The 23,464-nt window shown below is 31.9% G+C and overlaps 2 protein-coding genes across 5 annotated transcripts in view; one reads left to right on the forward strand and one right to left on the reverse strand.

Moving 5' to 3' along the window:
• Gbs-70E (Glycogen binding subunit 70E) overlaps window positions 1–22,440 on the forward strand; it is a 37,091-nt gene extending 14,651 nt beyond the window's left edge. For 2 of the 3 annotated variants that reach the window (XM_085200345.1, XM_085200347.1), the window contains exon 2: window positions 14,997–22,440. In XM_085200345.1, coding sequence (XP_085056471.1) covers window positions 15,004–15,861 — 858 coding nt within the window. In that variant the 5' untranslated portion in view covers window positions 14,997–15,003 and the 3' untranslated portion in view covers window positions 15,862–22,440. Of the gene's footprint in view, window positions 1–7,348; window positions 7,491–14,996 lie in introns of those variants that run through there. The other variant, XM_085200346.1, reaches the window with a different exon arrangement.
• LOC146530479 (1-phosphatidylinositol 4,5-bisphosphate phosphodiesterase epsilon-1-like) overlaps window positions 18,585–23,464 on the reverse strand; it is a 105,769-nt gene continuing 100,889 nt past the window's right edge. For both annotated transcript variants that reach the window (XM_085200333.1, XM_085200331.1), the window contains exon 43: window positions 18,585–23,234. The gene's annotated coding sequence lies outside the window, so the exon portion shown is untranslated. The remainder of the gene's footprint in view (window positions 23,235–23,464) is intronic.

Raw genomic sequence — 23,464 nt, forward strand, 5'->3', positions numbered from 1 at the left:
TCTCTTACCCGGTTACATGCGGGATACAGTGTGATGCTAAAAAAAAAATTATAATATTAATAATCTGCATACGGATTTTAAAAAATGTAACACCAGTCTACAGCGTTAGGTATAATGAATTTAAAAATAGCATCACGCAACATTCACATGGGCATCACGTTCTTGGCGTGTGATTCAGAACTAATATACTAAATTAGTTTTAATTATTATTATAATTAGGTAATATTATTTATTATGCTTAGGCTCTTATTCTGGAACAGTTATTTTAATTTATAGGTTTGTTAATTTTTTCATTAACTAAATTTTATCTGCGGCTTTGCCTCCGTGCATTTGCAATACAATAAGAATTTTGCTATTCCACTCTTTACTTTTTGAGTTTAGCACGTTGAATCAGATACACTTACTAATATTAGTATAAATATTTATGCTATTTTTGTTTTCTCTGTTCTTAACTCTTTAAGAAACCTGGGAATCTAGTGTTAAAACACTGCCTGTTAAGACACTGTATAAAGTTTATTATACTGTATAATCTATGTACATTGGTTATGGGACTGGAAATTGGGCCTGCAACCATCGCTTTCAGCTTTTGTGTCTTTTTTTACTAAACGTAAAAATATTGAGTAACAGTATAATTTCGATATCGAAATAAGCTTATCTTAATCCTTATGAATGATAGCTTTAAGCTCTCATAAGTTCATATAAACACGTATAGCATACGTGAGGTAATTTTAATACGATGTCTTTAGTAGTAGTTGATTTAAAAAAAAGTTTAATAATAAATATGCATACTAAAAGAATGGACAGTCTGTGCATTGGTCCCAACGGCTATGGATTTTTTATGTTACCTAAATATTACTTAAAAATTAGGGTTCCTTATCTCGTAAAAGCGCAAATTTAAGTTTTTTAAAGTTGTAGCTACCGTTGACCTCCAATCTCAGAATTGGTACGGATCCCTCGGGGGCGAATCCTATTCGCACTTGACCACATTTATTATGTTTGTTAATTTAGCTAAAGGTAGGTAGTTTTATTTTGTCGGTATCCATTTTATTTCTTTAATGTAAAAACTTAATTAAGACTTCAATAATTTTACAGTTTGTCATTGAACATTGTAAAACCGCCTTATTTTCATATATATATATACTATAATGCATAGTATATGATAATGTCTCCATTTTTTTCACCTTGACTCATTTGCCAGAAGTTATTTTTACATAACCTTTACTTTTGTGGCATAATATATTTTTGGAATATGAAAAACTTATTGATATGTAATACAAGCGACCCACACGCGGCTTCGTCCGCTGAAACTTATTTTTATACTATAACCAAATTATTTAATGTTTGCGTAGACTGTAGACAATGTGTTATGCTGATGAGTAAGCTATATTACTTTAAAGCTTAATCTAAATTCGTTCAGTAGTTTTTGGGTAAAAGTGAAACAAACATCTATCTCTATAAACTATTAGTAGAGTAGGATTAGTAGAATATATGTACGTATCATTGTCTATTTACTTCAGGTTTTCAAGTACGTCTGCTATTCTACAAGTGTATTTATCCACAAATTTCACGAGGACTTTGAGTCCTATGCCTCCAAAAATCGGTGCGGAAAATGCGGAATGCAGCGTGAAACTAAAAAAAAAGGAGGAAGGGAGGAGTAGGAGTTCAAGATATGTGCCTGGTGCCGATCATTGCCATACGTTTAATTTCTATATGTACTAAGTTAATCCAAAAAATATGATACATTAATTTTAAAACTTTTTCTTCTCTCAGATTTAATTTTCCTTTCTCCATTTGTATAAGAATATATAAAAAAAGAAATAATAACCAAACAAAATTACATACAAAATTCTTGGCAGCGAATTTAATTAATTCTATAACCTGTTTAATGAACGGGCAATGCCAAATTATTTAAAGTATCAAGAGCCAATGACGTCCTGTGATGATACAATGAAAGTTTCCTTAACGAAGATACCTACAGATTATTTAAAATTATGAAGATTAAGATACGACGAGGCCTTCGTGGCCCGGTGGCTCACTGGTGTGATTGTAAACGCGACGGTTGTGGCTTTGATTCCCACTCGGAGCAATGTTTTATATTTCATTTCCTCGCTCTGGTAAGGAGGCAGGGTGCGGCGTTAAGTCTCGCCACCGGAAAGTGCCTTAATGAGAATCGAACACTCCATTACACTAGGTTCCCAGGTTTCCTCTGCCTATCGGCTATGCGTGCAGGATACAGAATAACGTTAAAAAATATATTAAATATTTTTTTGAAAATATAATAAACTATAAAGTAGGTATATAGAACACCCTAGTAATTGATAAAAGAGGTGAAATTCACAATAAATAAATTATGATATCAAAATCGATAAAACCATTCTTAAAACCTGAATGAAAACTGCCAAATAAATGTAGCACATTTAAAAGAAGTATGAAACTACAGGCGCTTAAGTTCACTATACAATACACACAGATAACGAATAATCCTGACCTGTGAACAGATTAAAAAACATAATTGCTCGGAGACAAGATTGTTTGTTCAGTATAAATATTATTTACATAATAAATATTTATAAATAATGTGTGAATTATATATATAAAACAAAAGTGACATGATAATTTCTTGATACTATATTATTTATATGCGAATATATATGAGGCCAGTCATGGCGGGGGCACAAGCGTGACACTGGAGGAAATGGAATCTTAATGTTTCTTCTCTCTGGTGTTAAAGCAAACCGCGGCATTGAGCTGGAGGCTGAATTCGGAGAAAAATGGGGAGAGGTGAGTCTCACTCTACCTATCTCGATACATGCGGCATAGAGCGAGAAGCTGATAATAAATCTACTATGGCCAAAAATGAAACAATTTAAAAAATACATACATAAATCAACTTCTGTCCGCACATCCTTTGATAGTGTCTCAGTAGCATTGACATCCGTCCCGTTGCACTGATAATGGATGCCCTTTTGTATCTCCATTTGACAGATGTCCAACTTTATCACCGAACCCGTGACTTTCAGCGAAATTCTTGGTTAAGATAATTGCATTCAAAAAGTTTTCCTCATCTCCCACATATAGCTCGAGTCGAGGAAGGTTAAAAGTTAAAGGCTAATATTACATCACGATACGATTAACACTAGCGGCTGTACCAATGAAAAATGTTGTCAAAACGAGAGAAGTACGGGGAATCCATCATACCTTTCTATGATAACAGAGAAAGATCGTAAAATAGCTAAAATGTTTTTCTTGTTTTAAACTTCCCACATTATACCGCACGTAGCGTGATAGGCAGACTTCATCTTCTATTTTCTGCCTAATTTTCGTGGCAATGCGTATTGACTATTGAATGGCGGAATTTAACACCCGCTTTTGTCTTGTCAGAACCAGCGCGAGGAAATAACTCATTCGACCAAACGGAAATCCAACTCACAACCACTGCGCTTACGCTGTACCACTGCGTCACGAAAATATCAGCAATATTTAATCAACATATAACATATTTTAATATTAGAACCAGCTTAAAATTAGTTAAATTCTAATTCTCATCTCCGAGTGTGGCTATGAGTTACGAAAGCCTATCAAGGTTTGACATTTCATATATGTCTTAATTCTGAAATATCTGTGGTCTGCGGCTTTCATATTGGATGTCTTGTCAATGAAATAATATGTAGATATGTATGAAATACAGTTTGTTTATATATAGGGCCGTTGTGGCGTAGCGTATGTCTGTAATTGCGACGATTGTGCTCTCGATTTGCACTCGGAGGAGTGTGTAATTTCTATTTCCTTGCTTTGGTAACGTGCCATATTCCTCTCCGTAGCCATATTCCGTATTTCATGAATTAATTTGATTAATGCATCGCCACTTACATATTAACAGCATTCTCCACTAGTGTGGCCCCAACATAAGTGAGGATTTCTTGAAACTCCTACAGTAAGTAAGGGAACAGTAAAAATTAGGTTTTCATTTTACGGGACTAGTGCACTACTTGTATAAATATTAAATATTCACATATTTTTTATATTCATTAATTATGATTACCTACATATATTATTATTATTTTCGTAGTGGCGTGACATACGGCGCCAGATTTGCAAGGGTCAAGTGATACGTGAGAGCGTGTACAGCGTGTCCAACGTTGTTTATTGATGGGATGGGTGACCGCGTGATAAGGCATCATTGCTATTTTTGACAATCAACCTGTTATGTTTCTGTACTTATATGTAATTATTAGTTTTAGATGACGAGTCAATTTTTCACTAGTTTTTTGTTCGATTCGTTTTATGAAAAATGATATTTTTTGTTTATCGATTCACATTTATTGCTTATTGATTGTATTGTTTATTGGCTAACTTTCTTCATTATAAAAGTGACGATGTATGAAAATAGAATGATAAGCCATTCTTATACTTATCTTGTAACTAGGTCTCTAAAATATAAAGTGCGTGCGAAATGCAATACAAATGATCTACAAGTATGTACCTATACAGCTTGTTATCTGTACTAATATCATAAAACTTAACAAATTGAGACACCAACTTTTAGTTATTAATATTTAACCACGAGGGCGAACCCGCAGGTAAAATGTTAGTAATATATCAGCTAATTTACTTTTTTAATGCAGATTTAATAATGCTTAATTGACATCATTTCTTACGTTTATATAGATGACTACTTAGACCTAAACATTTATTGGCACATGATAATCCTCTCATGATTTCTATTATTTTCTATGTTTTTCCCTATTTTTCACGTTTTTAGTGGGCAAGACACCTAGTGATTCAGACACGTCAGCTTCACGCTGTATCCCGCACTCAGCAGGGTAGGCAGAAGGAACCTAGTGTCAGGATACTATGTCATTGTGCCAAGCAGATATCAAACTCACAGCAATCGCTATTCCAATATACTAAGCCTTCCATAACTAATGTAATGTCCAATACGTAAGTAATCTTTCAATTCGAACCAGTAGTTTCTGAGATAACCGCGCTCAATCAAATAAATTTTACAGTTTTATAATATTAGTATAATATGTCTAGTTAGATACATTTTACAATATATTTTTTGTTAAGTTTCATGTCACACAGTGTAACTGAAGTTTAATTATATACTTTTATCAATTTGTACGTGACTTATGACTGTAGACTGTAAGATAGCTAGCTGTGGGCGAGAATTACTATAAATTTTTTTCTTTTTAATTTGAGGCCAGTCGTGGCGGAGGGGCACAAGCGTGCGAATATAAACGCAAGAGGTTGTGGGTTCGATTTCCATTCAAGGAAATGACATATTTGATATTTTCATTAACACGGGGAGCTCAAGAAAATATTTGTACTTTTTCAGTAAACAAGGCTCTATAAATTAAAATATTTTGTTAATTAAATTAATTACTTTTGTGATGATGATGTGTGAAGATAATAAGATACTAAAATATTACTCCACAAAAAAATAAATTTTATTTATAGATATACTCATTGACCTCTAAACTAGGTAATTTTATTAATATGAGGTTAAATGTCAATTGTCATGTACAATTTGCGTGGATTCAAATTGTCGGGAATACTAATAGATATGAAATGTTAAAAGACTTTAATAATACAAATAAAAAAAAATCGTAAAACTAATTAAAGTAGTAATTTAATTGAAGAAGTATTTAAGTGTGACTTGCGTCCACACATGAAAGGTTCCGTAGCAGCAAGTATATGTTAAGGATACAGATATTTTTATAATGTTTCAAAATGTCACTATTATTATTCTCATTGAAAAATATTTTTATAGTACGAATATTTATTTGCGAAGTTTGAAAATTTAAGTGATGAATATTTAACTAATTTTTGTTGAAAGTATTCATTGAGATCATAGTCTTATTTTAAAAGTTACGGGAGCCCTTTGGAGACGTTACCTTTGCGTCTTGAAGAGAAAAGGTTCTAAAATCTCGATGCTAACGTTATTTTTTATTTTTGTATAAAAACCATACACATTAGTAACTCCAAGGCCATTTTAATATCTGATATAAAAATAGAATTATAAAGCGTAAATATTATGTGTTATATCATAATTTGTTTACTATTTACATCTAAACAGCCACGTTTCCGCCACGCTATCTCCATGCGATAAGGTGAGGGAAACATGCATAACGTTATATAAATGCATCGAATGAATACAATCGATGGATGATGATTCGATTCCTATTGGGGAAGTATTAATAGATATAAATGAAACAATTCAAGGGTTTCGTCCCAATTTCGTAATTCTACAATAGTAGGTCAACAAGAAGTACATCTTAAGGTTCAGAAGTTTAAGAAATTAACTATAAATATAAGTAATGTGTAATGATTTTTTCCTGTGGTATGGCAAAAAATATACATATTCCGGATTATTCCCTCAATTTGTACTGCAAGTTCTCACTTCCAAATAGTTGTAGGCTTACGATAAAAACGAAGCAAAAGCGCGTGCATCTTTGTCACCCGCAAGATGCGTAACATTCACTGCCCATTTTTTTCTAATCTTTAGAGTTCCGTACTTTCGTTGGGAAAGTCCGACTCGCACTTGACCGATTTCACTGATTGACTCGTCGACTGATTCTACATAGTTCGACTGGTAATTAGTCTACTAGAGGAATATTTACGTTTCAAATATGGGCGTGCTAGGTCAATAGATCCTGCCTGGGCAAGATTCATATAAACAATCTCGATAATTATATTATTTTGTATAACTAACGAGGGATAATTGTGAACCTAATTAATATGTTATATAGTAAACCGTATTTTATTGCTGTGTCCCCAAGGACAAAGGTTATTTGTAGTAGGGTTGACAAAAGTGATTATTTTAGTATCAACTTTATTTTCGTTTAAATTTATCCTATTCACGAAAAATTTGGTCGTGCTTGGGTTACAGTGCCTTAACACTTGGTTCTCTTCCTATACGCCTTGCTATAAGCGTAATACAGCATGAAGGAATCAAATATTTAATATTTTCATTCTTTCATTTTCATCATCGCTCTAGTAACTAGATAAAGGACAGCGCAATGCGTCAAGTATTCGGCGGAAAGTATTAGAAACACTAGGTTCCCGTGTTCCTTCTGCCTACCCTATTAAGTGCGTGATACAGCGTGAAGTTAAAAAATACATAGTTATTTGACATGATCCTTAAAATTATAACAATGAGAATTAGTATTGTACGTTGCAGGTTATTGTTTTCTTTTAATTTGAAACTCTTTCCCACAGATCACATAGACAACGCGTTGAAGTATCCCTTAATTTTCAAGACAATGCGTGTTGACTGGCCGAACTCAACACCGCACTTTGTCTTGTCGAGAACGAGGAAATAATAATAACTTAAATATTCGTTACCGACAACCCTAATATAGGACGTAAAATTTACTTAGATCTAAACATTATAATCTAAATATGCTAGCTATCTCTTTTGATAGTGTAGTACTTACTCGACTGTGGAGAACCTAACATTAATAAAAGTCTTCCCGCGTAGAAACCCTGTAAGTAAATAACATATTTTGATTGAATATAGCTAGTTTTTATTTATTTTAGCTTCACGCGGTGTCCCGAACATAACACGTATTTCTAAGCCGGGAGCACACGGCATTTCCTCGTTCTGGTGAGTGCGGCGTTGAGTTCCGTCATTCAACAGGCAATGCCTTCAAAATCCCGCGAAAAGTGGGGAACGGAAGTGTCTTAATGGCATCGGAGTGTATTAATATTTGGTTCCCAAGTTCCTCTGCCTATTCTGCTATACGGGATACAGCGTGAAGCTAATAAACAAAATCGAAATTACTTTATAAAAAATTATAACTAAAAAAAATAATTGTTCTTTTCACTCATGAAGCCCGTGTCACGCGTGTATATTAGAAAAACTGTCAACCCGCGTGTTCGGCGCGTGAACAGAAAAAACTATTTCATTGCCGTGTTTCCGTGTCGAAATTGTATGATATTATTGCATCAGATCAGACTGACATCTGATGTAATGGTGTTTAGTTTTAGTTACTTCAAGTTTCACATCTTCCTTGCGTGCGCCACAAAAAAGATCAAATAAAAAAAAATCATTTAAATAGACTTTTGGGAGCACTTTTGTACCGAATGAACCAACGGCCAAGTTAATTCTTTAAATAAATTCCACATATTTTTACCCTTTAAATATTCCTGAACAGTGTAATAAAAGCTTTATTTATTAGCATTGTTTATTAGCGTTACTTTAGCCAATCGTTCTATATAATATTTACAATTAATATCTAACATCTATATTATAAATTTTCAGTCAATATGATCTAAATTTTTTATTTCAGCTTCAGATATATAGCAGGGTCGACAGAGGGAACCTAGGATTTAGACACTCCGTCCGTCCGTTTTCGACGCACTGCATGTTACTACAAAAATACAAAACAAAAAAAATATAGAATGTACAACTTTGACCCCGTTCCAGTCTTATTATATACTGATAAGGCACCTTGTTTTTATGCCTATTATCAGTAGCTAATAAGCTCGAAGATAACCTCAACCTGCCGATATCTGCGTCTAGATATGCAAGGAAACCCCAAGCAAAAAAATTACTTGACTGATATGTATTATATATTTTTCGTTTTACAATAAATATAAGAAGACATAGTGCGGCGTTGAGTTCCGCCGCTCAATAATGGAGAAAGGATAATGGAGTGTCTTAACACTTGGCTCCCTTTGCATGTTATATGGGGTAAACTGTTTACAGTGTGAAGCGAAAAAAATATTCTAGGCTAGCAGGTTACCGAAGCAATAACATGAAAATAATTTTGTTCCCCCAGTGGGAATCGAACCCACAGCCGTCCGCTTTCAGTCAGACGCTGTGCTACTAATATTATGTGAGACGACTGGTATTTATTGTACCTATTAAAGAATCCGAATAACAAGCAACGTTATATAAATACATGTAACTGTTCAATGAATTATAACAAACATAACATAAAAAGAAACGATTTTTTTTAACTGTAGATACAGGTTATTTTGTTTAAATTAGTGCAGTATTTCACTTGGAAGCTTGAAAAATGATTCTTGATTATTTTTAATTATTGAATCACGCCGATTTCATATAGAAGGGTAAGATGACAGAAATGACCTTATACTAAGATACTCCGTATATAAATATTTTAAATATAAGTAATAATACTTAGGTGGCTATCGAATCCACAACCCTCACTTATAAAGCTAAGCATCACCTATAGTGCAGTATGGCAACGCCGCTAAATATTAGCGGCATTGCCATTTTGCATTATATTTAAAGAAACCTTTTAAAAACTGTTTCCAAAATAAAAATATGCAAATAATCTTGCATTTGGCGTAAAATAACGAAAACAAATGTATAAATTATTAACAAAATGGCGGCCTTGACATTGGTTTGAATTTGGAATGTCAGATAGCTCGGGTTCATTCACACTGATCTTATCTTATCTATACTATGCTTTAAATTCGGATTTTGTTAAAAAATATATTTATATGTATAATAATAATATTTATCGGAAGTCTTATAAGAGCCACCGTGGCGCAGTGGACCAGCGCGACGGTTGTAGGTTCGATTCGCACTCGAGGTTATTGATTATTTTTGTTTGCTCCTCTGGTAACAACACGAAACGAGTATTGAGTTCCACCACTTAATAATTTCGAAGTAAAGCGTATAGCAGAAAACGGAACATTTTTGTCTCTGCCTACCCTGCTATATATACGTTATACAGCGTGAACTTAGAAAAACATCAATTCGAGAAAGAACATTTCTACTGTAGGAACTGAACCCACAGTCATCGTGGTAGTCTTAAGTAATTATAAATAATTTGTTACATTTTACGAGTATGTGTACCCCCCCCCCCCCAACTGAACTAATTAATTTTCCTTTTCTCGTAAATATTTCGGAAAATCCTCTCAGAGTTTTATACGTATATATCGATATACGTCAGACAGTCATATGTATTTATTTCTAGATGTCAGACATAGGCTTAAAATGTCTTTCATTACACTCGTAATGGTTTGAGTTAAGTGGTTCTTATAGGCTTTTCGTAATCTACGATATATTTTTATCTTTTGTTTCTTCGAGCACGTGTTTCGAATGGAAATTTTATTTTCAAAATTGTATGACGATAGTTCATGTTTCAAATGTGTGATTAAGGCCACTGTGACAGGTTCAAATCCTAATTAGCGATCTATTTTTTTTTACCGATTTAGGTATTCTTGCAATTTTCAATTTTCAATTTTCCGCCACCCATCACACAATGTTTTGAGCAGATAGAAATTGGAGAACGGAGAGTCTTAACCGTTCTCTCCGTCTACTCTGCTATGGGTGATAAACTTTTAATTCTATCTATAGTAAACTATGCGGTCGTATTACCACTGAGCCTGAGTGCCTCGTGTCCTTGTTATCAGTGTCTGTGAGACACGTGTTAACATGATGTGCAGATAAGAATTATAATATAATTAATATTTAGGTTTTTTATCAAAGTGAGTATTATGGGTTAAAATTAGTAATTGATTTCAGTATTTGGGTTCAATTCCAAGTTTAAGCTGGTTGGTTTTAGTTTAAAAATTAGTAACGGAAATGTCTTAACACTAGGTTCCTAGGTTCTCTAATCCTACCCTGCTATGTACGGGATAGAGCGTGAAGCTAAAAAATCGTTAAAGGAGTACCTACTGAAAATTAATTTCAGATATAGAACATTTGGCTACAATTCGATATTTTTCGACTGATTTTGCCTCATGAATGAGGCCGAATGCTGAACCATCTATCTTCCATTATCGGCAGAATACCGAATATTTTCTTATAATTTTGTTCTAAAGGCGGCGTTGGGTTCTCTCACTTATCGAGTGAAAAAGAGAAATAAAAATGATTTTGGCTTTGAACCAAAAGTTACGTCACTACTAGACATCTTACGATTGTGCCAATATAGTGTTTTTTTTATTCATATATAATATTTTAGTATGGAACTAATTATAAATCACTCGAGACACACCTTTGGCAATAATGCAAAATCTTAGTTAAAAGCGTCACGCAGTAGGTGCGGTTAATACGTAATAACACAGTGTATGACTGTACATTGATGCCAGTCGTGGCGTCGTCGTGGTTAACACGGTTGTGAGTTCAATTCCCACTCACATTGACACATTTCATTTCCTCGCTCTGCTAGTCAGTGTCTTAATGGGAACGGAGTGTTTTAATACTACGGGGTACGGTGTAAAATTAAAAAAAGAACTGTGTGTGACTGTAAATATGATGATTTTGGGCTGGACTCAGGAAAATGTACGTTAGACTACACCAATTCCTCGCTTTGGTATGAAGCACAGCGTTGAGTTCCGCCTCTCAACATGTTATGTCTCGAAAAAATAAGCAGTGGATGGGGAATGGAGCGTGTTAACACTATGTATCCTTACTGCTAGACTTTTTATACAAACATTATAAGTTTCATTCCACTAAATAAAACATTTCTTAAGGCATCCTTACGAAAAAAAATACATTCGAATCGATAATCAACCACCTTTACTCGCAGAAGTCGGTTAAAAAGTATAAAATTTCTCCATTCTCCACATTCTCAATACCATTTCTATGTGTTTACTCGACGTGTTTACCCGTCGTGTGACGTTATCGCACGTTTCGTTTGTTTTATATTAGTTTGTATTGTCTTGAAGCACCTATTTACAAATATTGATTATTTTGTATACAATATTTACAATTGTGAGGCAGTCGTGGCGCAGTGGGGCACCTCCTGATCCTTAAACGAGATGATTTGCTTCAATTCCCATTCGGGGGAATTATTTTTCCGCTATGGAATAAAAACATAATTTTGAGTTTTACCAAGCAACGTGCAATATCTCTAAAATTAGCAGCGTGGAAATCGAATTATCATAGGACTAAGTAATAGATATAATTAGTTACAAAATTTCATTCACTTTCCATTCACTTATGAAATATTTTAATAATAAATTAATTATGTAATGGCGTAACCAAATGGAAAAAAAAACGGTTAAGTGCGAATCGGACTTGCCCACCGAGGCTTCCGTATTGTAGATCAACCGGTCAAAGTACAATTTATAAAAGTTGACAAAATTAGGTTTGTACATACAACTACAAATATAACGTTTTTCTATGAAATACCTATAAATTTAAATTTTTCAGATTTTTTCCTTTATTTGTTTTGTAAATTTCACTTAGTTCATTTAATTCGAGTCGATCGATTCGAATTTCATAACACGTAATACCAGAGTAGTAATCGAACTCGAAGTACGTTATAAAGATATTTTTAATTATTCCAAGTTTTTATTTGACTAGCCGTGTTAGTATATGTATTTATTTCATATATTATATATAAGTTGGCAATGAAAGATTTTAATGGAATCCAACATTTTATATGTGAATACATATACCTATCTATATATTTTGTTTATGATGTATTGAAAAATCCCAATTCTGTGTGTGAGTTTTATCAAAATCGGTTCTTGGAACAATTAGTGCATATATCAATTGCATATTACAAAAGTAAAAGAGATAAGAAAGAAATGTTTTACTGAATTCTATTTCTAGATAATGTTTTAAGGCACATTATTTCTTTCTCCGCTAAATATAATTATGTACATAATTTATCGACATGAACTAAAGTGAGAGATGAGGCAGACATGGCGTACAGTCAGACGCTGTGCCTCATTAGTGGCACAGCGTCTGACTGTAAACGCGACGGTTGTGGGTTCGATTCCATGTCGACATGTAATTAATTATGAAAATAATTTATTCGCCGCGCCGAGCTATGTTGAGTGCCGCCACCCAATAACCTATGTTGGAAATTGGGCGGTGCATTTAAAACAAAGTAGTGGTAGACAGAGGGTCAGCCCAGCCCAGCACAGCGTGGACAATATCAGCCTATCCATATACTTATATATAAATCAAAAATACACGAGTACTTTCAAAATATCTCCCATAAATAGAACAAATAGCTTTACGAGCGATAAATAAATACATAATATATGCTGCTATTATCACGCGCGTATGAGGCGCAGCGCTGTGGCCGCGGCGTGAACTGTAGGGTGACCACGCCGTATCCCGCCTGTACCAGGATAGGCTGAGAGAAGTTAATGCTAACGTGTTAAGTGGCGAAACTCAACGACGCGCTTTATCTTGTTACCAGAGGGAGAAAATAAAAAAAAATCTTTCCCTCGAATGGGAATCAAACCAAAAATCAAGATACTGTATATTGAGTGATAATATTCACAGAGTTTTTGTATATCAGATCTATAAAATAATATTTCATAGATAAACGTATATAGTTATGTTTTCATTTAATTGCGTTACAATGGCGTCACGTGGATACTTTTATCACAAAATAAAAATGTAATATAATATTTTTTCCAAATTAAGACCATTAATAATTCGATAAAATAATATTAATAGATCATTCTCAAATAATTTATACAAATTTTCAGTATTCTTAGCCAAATGACTGGCGCGAAGACAGCAGTTTTGCTTCAATAGTACTTAATTTTACATATTATCATAATTATAGTATTCTTGAAGATAATTATATATTTCGTTTAACAACAACTATATAACTATGTACGTTGTTCGTCGTACCATCTTTGTAATATACCTACTGTGGTAAATAGGTGTCCGAGTAAATTTTTGTAAGTTACGCATTTCATATATAAATATTGTGGTGTTTAATTCCACATCTCAGTAAATAACGGGACCCAACGCCGCATTTCTTTATACTAGACCGGGAAAGTTTAATTTAAATATCATAAGCATTAATTAGTAACCAGTATCTCAAGTCTTTAATTACTTTGTTTTGGCTTATATAGATAATTCGTCTCGACTATTGAAATTTTAATTAGTTTTAACTTTTTATGATTTATTATGAATTAAATATTACGTTCAGCTAGTATGTAATACCTAAAAATATTTTTTAATTTACACATAATATTTAATAAAATAATTTCAATTAAAGATATGTAGTTATTGTGATAAAATATTGCTTAAAATTCTTCTCGACTTTAATAAAATATCTACTCTAACAGTCTCCAATGTTATACAAATTATTCATTTGGAGTTAAAATTTAATAGTTTTTTTTTAAATTTTAGACAACTTCAATATTGATAGGATCTTTTTCTAATCATTGCCAAACATATTGGAGGCAATGTTGTATGGTAAATAATAATTAGAATTTATTTTTGCTCTGATAATTTATTATTATCATTAATATAAATATGTCAATAACCGGCAGCAATTTAATTATAACTTCTGTCTATAAATAATGTCTAAAACATTCCACTCATTTAGTCAAATGTAAAATTGTTTGATATTTTTGTTTATTTTGGTGAGGAAGAATCCCTACTTGTTGTAAGTCCCTACTAATAAATTAATTATTAGTTTATAGTACTTCGTTTGATTTAATCGTGCCCTTGCCTAAGTATTAATAAACGTAAGCTTGACATGATCCTTATAATGGTTATTGGCGGTTATAGTATTTTTTTATATTAAAATCCAGATTAGATAAAGTGCCGTATTAATTTCCTCCTCTTGTTTATTCAGAGTGGAAAATGAAGTAAACTTTCACTCAGTTCACTCTGAGCAATCTCTCATACTAATGTATAATATTTTAAAACTATAAAAAACATATTATTATGTTAGGATAACAGCGACAAAAAATCAGTAAATGTAAAATGATATTTTAAGTCATCACTCCACTTTAACTAATGCATTATTTAAATTTTCTAATTAAAATCTTACCAATACTTTAATAAGTAAAATAAAGTTAAATTTAAATGAGGATCTAACGTAAACTTTCGTACTTGACCTATATTCCCAAATCGCAAAGACAACAAAATTGTCCGAAATTTTTCATTCAAAAACATTGTCACTCTACATAATATTGTATAAACGCGTGGCCGGCGCTCCGACGTCTATAAAAGAGCGCGATACGTATGATTCCGTTTAGTTCACCGCTGATCGCCGTTATATATGTATATACGTGTTTTCTGTTCACAGAAACGCGATGTGTGCGGCAATAGATATGCTCGCCTCCGAGCAAATATTCTACGGTCACAGCCCACCAGCGGGGTTCCTCACAGACTACACGCCTCAAGTTAGAAGACCTACCAAATTATCAGCAAGAGGATACTCAGCACCATGTCTGTCACTACTCAAACCTATCCAGTTAACTCTTAAAGCAGCACCACGGTCTTGCATCAGGATCCCCACGGACAAGACGAAAAAACGCGTCGTCTTCGCAGATGACAGAGGATATGCGCTAGAACAAGTGAAATTCATGACCGAACCGTCCCATGTACCTCCATATTGGGCATTAAAAATAGTTCCTAGTCCACCGCCCGAAAGGAAACCACCACCAATCAGTTTGGTAGACTTGTGGGAACAGAGATTTCCTCAACCAGCTTCAGATTATTTGGAATTCCGGAGATGCATTACAGAGAAATGTGTTTCATTAGAAAACGTTATAATTAAACAAAACGAATGCGCGGTAGACGGTACAGTCAAAGTGAAAAATTTAGATTTCAATAAAGAAGTCTTCGTCAGAGCGTCCTCAGATGGTTGGAGGACACATGAGGACACCTACTGTGCGTTTGTCGAAACAGGACCTCTGAGCAAAAACGGCGTATCTATATATGATACCTTTGGATTCCGTTTACAGCTTCCAATCCATTCCAGGAAATTGGATTTCTGCGTGTGTTTTAGGTGCCAAGGCAACGAATATTGGGACAATAATAAAGGCCATAACTACATCATAGAAAAGTCCTCAGTCCGTAAAGTGCCAGGAATCTCGTGCGCAAGAATTAATAATGGAAATTCATGGACGAACAGAGAGAATAACAGTTTTAACACTCCCTATTGGTGAACAGTGTTTGGCAAAGCTAGTGTTTTGTGCCATATAGTTTGAGCTTGAGAGTTAGTGAAGTCTAGACTGATTATTGTATACATTGAGTGGACTTGGACGGATGCTCAATTCTGGAAGCTCAATAGGTAACTAGTGTTAAGACTACAAATTATTCTACTTGAAATAAGAATTTAATCAATTTTTGTTTTAAATACTTAAGCACATTTTAGAATTTTTGAAATGTTTTCAGACAAATATAAACATAAGTATGGTTTAAATCTTATCTGTTTTAAAACATTATTAATTGGCCTCTTTACAGTTTAAAATAAAATATTAAAAGGCATATTTCCAAGACACGATTACGCCCTATTAATAGCTTGTAATAAATAATCTATATTTATGTACATATACATGTTAATTTGTATGTTGTAATGTGTCTTTGCCAAACATGAATCTTACGCAATTATAAAAGAAAGTAAAACATACCATTTAAATAACGACAGTATATAATTTCATGAACCGTAGGTACTTCGCCAAAGATCACAGGTTCATGAATTATTGAATCTGTTTATATTATATTTACAAATACACAGACAAACATATATCAACAATATTTATATCAGCTATTACATATAGGAAGTGATCTAAAGTTAGAAGAGGTCAACTCATGGTCACCCTAAGGCACTTTTCAATCTCGTGACTTTGAAGTTCAAATTGAGTTTAATTTTATCAATGTGAATGATTAATTATTATTTATTTTAACTTCTCGTATATTCCATAATCTACGATAGGATTTTTCTTTAAATGGCTAGAATGGCCTCAATTTAATCGACAAATAAATATTAACAAACAATGAAATTGTGCGGAAATTATAAATAATTGGTAATTACTGTTTTAATTATTATAAAAATGTTATTATAACACGGATTTGAACCCAATGTGTATGTAAAAAATGACGCCTTTAATCAAGTGCCTTGACTATGACTACACTGATCTTATAGCATTCCAATAGAACATTTTCTTAGTTTACGTTTGGCTATACATAATATATAGAAAATTTGTTTGAAAATAACTCAAAAGTCAAATGGTGTGATGGATGGATGGATTGAAAGTCCGAAAACTAGAAAAAAGATCAAATTTCTATACGTTTTCTGAATAAATAGAAAAAACAGATTGAGAAGTAAGTTTTTTTATTAAAAAAAAACTGATTAAAATCTTAGTATTTTAGTGAAGAAGCATAAATCTGACAATAATAGTATACATATTATTTTATAATGATAGTTTTTATGAGAATATGTTGGAACTAGATTTAGAATACTACTTTAAAGGCCATTCATGTCCAAAAAAAGCGGTCTAAGTCATATTTTTGGTATATATTTCATATATTTATTCTGAGGCATAATATAAAAGCTAGAAAATCCATGAATGTGAGTTGGACCACTTTTTATGAGGCAGATTAAAAATAACATGGTGGGTTTAAGGCCCTTGTTTATAAGATTATTTAATATATCAACATATTCCCATAAAACAAATAATATTTTGTTTATTTTAAATCAATTAAAATAAAACAATTATGAAATGAATCTTTCGAATCTTACAACAATTTTGTACTAAAATTGTTAAGTAATGATCATATTTTTTTTTAACTTAATGTTAATGAAGTTATTTTTTAAGGATTTGTAATTATATTATTGTATTTTGGGTGCGATTGTGTTATAATTTTGATCTCATTAATGAAATCTAATGTAACTAATGTCAAAATGCCTTATATTTATACAAATGTTATATGAAAAAAAGTTTTCTTAAATTTTGATTTAAGATCTGATTGAATTGAGAAAAATTGCTTTATTTTAAATAGCTTTATAATATTTGAAATACTTAAATTGTGCTAAATTATTTTTAAATTAATATATTATTATTACAAAATAATATTTATATGTATGGGGGCGATTATACCAAACTACTACATCAATTAGGGCTAGGATACACGGTGTAAACTTTAATACCCTATATATAGTGACCTAGCCTAGTGCACTAGAAGTAGGGTATCAGTAGGGTGCTAAAATCGCTTATTATGGCTTATATATTTTATTGAAGAATTTTTTATGAAAATTAAATATAAATCCATATAAAATAGTTTCATTAAAAAACTGAATCTAGATTATAGTTATTTATTATTAAAATATGTATTTTATTTTTATTTTATATCTTTAATGAAAACGGGGTTGTATTTAATGAACTGTTTTAATGAAAGAACTGATTAATGATAAATACTGTTGATTTATATTTTGTATATGGAATAGTGAATAATGATTGTAATAATTAATAATTATATGTAATGATGACTGTTCCTCTCGTTTTTGTAGTATATTAAAGATTGATTTTGAATATGTTTGTCTTTCTTTTTACTCGCATCTTAAGCTTATAATAAATAAGATATGGCATATTGGACTCAATAGTGTGGGTTCAATTCCCATTGCTCATTGCTATGATGTTTTTTATAAATATTGGATTCAGCGATTCACTTTGTAAATGGAGAAACAAATTTCCACTACTAGGTACGATATGAATAGAAAAAAAAATATAACTTTTTATTAAAATAAAAAGTAATGAGTTTCTGATTTTGAATGTGATGTTTGTGGATTCGAACCTCATTTAGAATTATTATATTTATTTTATTTCTTTGTCCGCTTTGTTAAGACTAGTCGCACTGTTTAGTTATGATTTAATCTAATAAAACAATATTCACAGTTAAAATAAAATGTTTATTTATTAAAATATAAACTCCACTGATTCTTTGATACATACAAATAAATATACTCTTTCTGATTTACAACATATTAAATATAAAGAAAACATCATCTTATAATACATAGTTTAGTTTAGACCATAAAAAGATATATTTAGCTTAAACGATTAGACATAGATTGCTTTGTGTATTTCAAAATGACCACAGCGGGAATCGAACCTGTTTCCACTGAGCTTGAATGATGTATGAAAATGTAATAAATAAATGTATCTTCTATATAAATGTAAAAGTATTCCATTACAGATTTACTGACAGACTATGCACAGACGAAACTACTATACTTGAAAGTGGAAATTTGGCTTGTAGACATGATAGGTACAGGATAGGATAGCGAGTGTAGGGGAACATTAAGATTTCTAGACAAAATTTTGAAATAGAATGAATATTTTTCGAAAATTCTGCGGTAATGGGAAAAAATCGGGATTTTACCTTTTAGGTCTTGAAGTCCACACTAACAATATTGCGGGCAACAATTAGTTTCTTATGAAGTTAGAAGTGAAAGAGATAGTGGAGTAACAAAATTTATAGGGTCCCTAAGCCTACACTTTATAGGGTACACCTACCCTACACTTGGCTCGCAAGTCGTGGGCATGCTCCGAACTCCTGCAACGCGCTGAGCACGGTAAATACTCTAAGGTTTCTCTCACTTTTAGTAGGATTCGAACGTAGTGCCTTGTGATATGCAACTTTACAATTACATATCTTTAAATTTATGAAAGTTATGTTAATAGTGACATTGTGCGCTGAGTGGAAAATCAACGCCGTGTTTCGACCAAAGCAGGTAAATAAGAATACATATTATATAAACACTCCCGCGAGTGGGGACCGATCATTAAAAAACAATCGTCCTGATATAGATAGACCTCACAGTTCTCACTGTGACATACGACCGACCTCATATACATATAAAACATATTTTCAATAAAAATATTTACTATTTTCTCATGTTTTGAAATTCATTCTTTCATTTATTAAGGCCTGGAGTATGAATGTCAAATAAAGTTATAATATGGGAACAAAGTTCATTCTTATGAAAACACTTTAAAATTGCAGGTACATTTTCTTAGATAAAGTGATGTAACAACAAAAATCGGATATGCTACCACAACAATAAAAAAAGTAATAGAAAAGTTCTCTAGAAAGTTAAAAAATAAACAATACAATCGTATGTAGTCCTATAAAAAGCTACCACTAGACCTAAATTGGAGTCAACAACTTATAGATTTACTCAAAAGCCTAATACACATCTAATCATTATTCTCAACACTTCCGTTGTTATCTAACTCAACTGTCAGTTACAATTGAAATAAAATAAAAATGAATCATAATTTAAAATTAACCATAATAAATGTATTTAATATTGATTATTAGAAAGCTGAAGAGTGTGTTTGGTCATTCTGGCTAATCTCAGTACCTATACTACATAAAAATAGCCATTAAATTAAGAAAAATGCAAATTATTTTACTCTTTCTAGAGATCGCAGAAAAATTTTAAAGGTGCGGGTTCAAATCCCGCTCCATCCAAATTTGATATAAGCTTTTAGGCTTAAGCTTTCAGAAAAAAATATATTTTGACAATTCTCAACTGACAATTGAATTACACGTCAAATTCAACATTTAATCAAAATCCACTACATTCAAAGAATAAATAATCGTTTAGCCCTACATTAAACATTATAAGGATAGTATAAAATGTGTACATAATTTTTATTATATTTTAATTAATATAAATTCAACTTGACATAAATATTTGCTTTTTTATTCTAACATTCGCTTGTACGTTGAAATTTTTTTAATTGGGTTCTAATTTATTATAATGTGTTGTAGGCAAAGAGATTTCAGTAGAATGTCATTTAAAATATATATTTTTAAAGAGAAATAAATATTATATTAAAAAAATATATTTATAAAATAACGTAACAGTGCAAAGAATTTTTTTAACAATATTATTAATAGATTCTAGTTAATAGATCTTAGTTATTTGAATTTTACTACGCGCGCGAAGCAACTTGTAAAATTTTACAAGTGGCCATAAAATGAAAAAAGAACATAATATATAATTATATACCCACTTTTTGTATTAGAAAGACAATTCCTTCATCATTTTAAGTTCTGTATAAAATAAAAGGTGAAGATAAAAAAACAAAATAACACCCAATAAAAAATTACCAACGTACAAATATAGTTAAATATTCTATAACCTATATCTAAGAATATACGAACTATTTATTAAAAAATCTCACTATTTGACCTCGAAATTTCGAGAATTTGCGTATTATTTTATGCCTTAGTCGAGTTTTATATTTTAATCTTATATTTACTTTAGTTATTATTATAAATTAAAATCGATTTTTAATTTGGCTCTTTCTATTTTTTTGTAATTCGTTCAACGTAAGTACATAGATTATATAGAAAACAATAACTTTATTTTATAATACAACTGACATAATTTTATATTGCAAAACAAAGTGATATACATAAATAATCTACAAATATTTTAAATTAAAAGTATATTATTTTTATAATATAAGAACTTAATTAAAGTTACTTTAATTTTAGAATTTTTATTTTATATATTTTTTTATTGACACAGATTTTTTATTTAAAAAAAGACTGGTCCAAACTTAGTTACGGGATACTAAGTTTAATTTTAGAATACTTTTTTCCCGAACTCCTAGATATGTTGTAATTTATTTTGATATTTTTAACAATAGTGTAAAAATATTGGGTAATTGTGATAAAAATATTATCTGTGATTCCCCTTTTTCTGTTCTTCTCCTATTAGTAAGTATTCAACTTGACTATAAGTCACAAAATCGGAAGTATAAGTAATTTTGTATAACGTTATATAGAAATACTTTCTAAAATCGTTTATTTATTTATTACTCATATCATCCATTTTAAAATCTTTCTCTTTGTCGTTATCGTCGAGCAAATCTTCAACGTCGTCCAAACTAGCTTGACCGACTTTATAACCTTGTACATCTCCTTTCAAAATTTCATGTCCACTAGGACTTTTATTTTTTTCTTCTTCCAAACTTTCATCGATTATTTCCAAACGAGACTTGGAGAAAAATCGATGTAGAGATTCTAATTTATCTAATGCTCTTTCGTTTCTTTCTGTACTTGATGTTAGCGTAGTATCTTCAGTCATACATGCAGAATCGATTCTTCTAGAGTATTCAGAGAACGAATCTGATATCTCGGTTGTGGATGTTGACTTGTCAACCCTGACAACTTTAGGCTTGATTATCATGCTGGGCGGTAAATCTGGGATGTTTCGCAAATCAACTAAACTTATCGATTTTTGGCTCGGACTTAAGTCAAATTCTCGACTATATTCTTCCGTAGAAGGTCCAGAACTGTCGTCGTCGAATGAATAATTTTGAATCCTCTTCTCTATATGTCTTATCAAGTCTTCTGCAATTTCTCTAATTTGCGTCATTCGATCTTTTTCCATTGTTCTATAAGATAATTCTGGTTCGTCTTCCTCTATAATATCAGATAATTCAATGCTATATAGCATTTGACCATATTGCAATTGAGGTGGTTTTGTATACATATTAAAATTCTCTATATCTTCTTGTTCACTCATTGTATCATCTTCAAAAATCATTTTTAATTCACACACTCGTAAAACTGCTTCTTCAAAAATCGATTCTAGATCAGTTTTAACTCCACTTAAATCGATTACTGTTTCGGATATGCGTCTTCTGTCGTCATCTCCTCTGTCGATCACTGTGTCTTGTGTTTGTGTTAGTGTCGAATCAGATTTGGTCTTGCTAATATCACTGAACGTTTCAAATTTGCTTATAGTCATATCAGATTTTGACTTTTCTGACAAAGATGGCGTCACTGATAGAGATTTTGATGTATCTTTCTCTTTTCCACTATAATCTTCCATATATTTTAACAGCATTTCAACTAGTGTTTCATTGCTATCATCGCCAGGAGTTTCGTCTATGTATGACAAGTTTTTTACGTTGACATTAGATTCTGACAAGCTAATGCCTTTGTTATTAATTTCTATAATAGGCTTATCGAATTTTTTGTCTTCAGTCAATAAAAATTCCATGAGAGTTATCTTTTTTTCATCCTTCTCATCTTTTTCTACGCAACCACTCGTCGCAAGAAATTCTAGGAGCGTTTCCATTTTTTGCTCTAACTCTGTATTGACTTTGGTTGGAATATACTTTTCTTCTGGTGTATCTTCACTCCTGAAACAACTTCCACCGCTACTTTTTCTATCATCTTTTTGACTTTTTACTATTGTAAAGAAAAAGTCGATAAGATTGGCGATGCGTCTTTCAGTTCCATCTTCATCATCTGAGCTCAAATCTGATTCTTCTTTTACTAATGGACATCGTTTTTCTTCAAATTTCTTTGCGAATACCGTTTCATGGACAACTTGAAATAGGTCTCTAGCCAATTTTGCTGGTGATTTAGTTTCGATGGGTTCGTAAGTGCCTGCCGGAGCTGAACGCCGTCTTTCTCTGTCGATTCTAAAGAAATCCCATAGAGAGCCGAGTTCCGATGAAAGTGATGCTCGGTGGTTCGCCAAACTCGTTCCGAGTCGGCGGAACACCTAAAACCACGTAAATAAAATAGGTGATTTAATAATTAATTATAATAATAAATAAAGAAGCCAACAATTACTTTAGATTTTGTTTTTTCCCATAAGGTTGCAAGGAAACGGCGATTCTATTTTCATTATATTATTAACCCAAAACCAATATTACAAATATTTTTTATTGGCCTTGGAGAGGAGAGGGGACCTGGGAACCTAGTGTTAAGGCAATTGTTTCCCATTAAGAC

This window comes from Heliconius melpomene, chromosome 17 (genome assembly GCF_056956725.1).
Source record: "Heliconius melpomene rosina isolate 202511_hmr_F chromosome 17, ASM5695672v1, whole genome shotgun sequence".
In the NCBI taxonomy this organism is placed as follows: Eukaryota; Metazoa; Arthropoda; class Insecta; order Lepidoptera; family Nymphalidae; genus Heliconius; species Heliconius melpomene.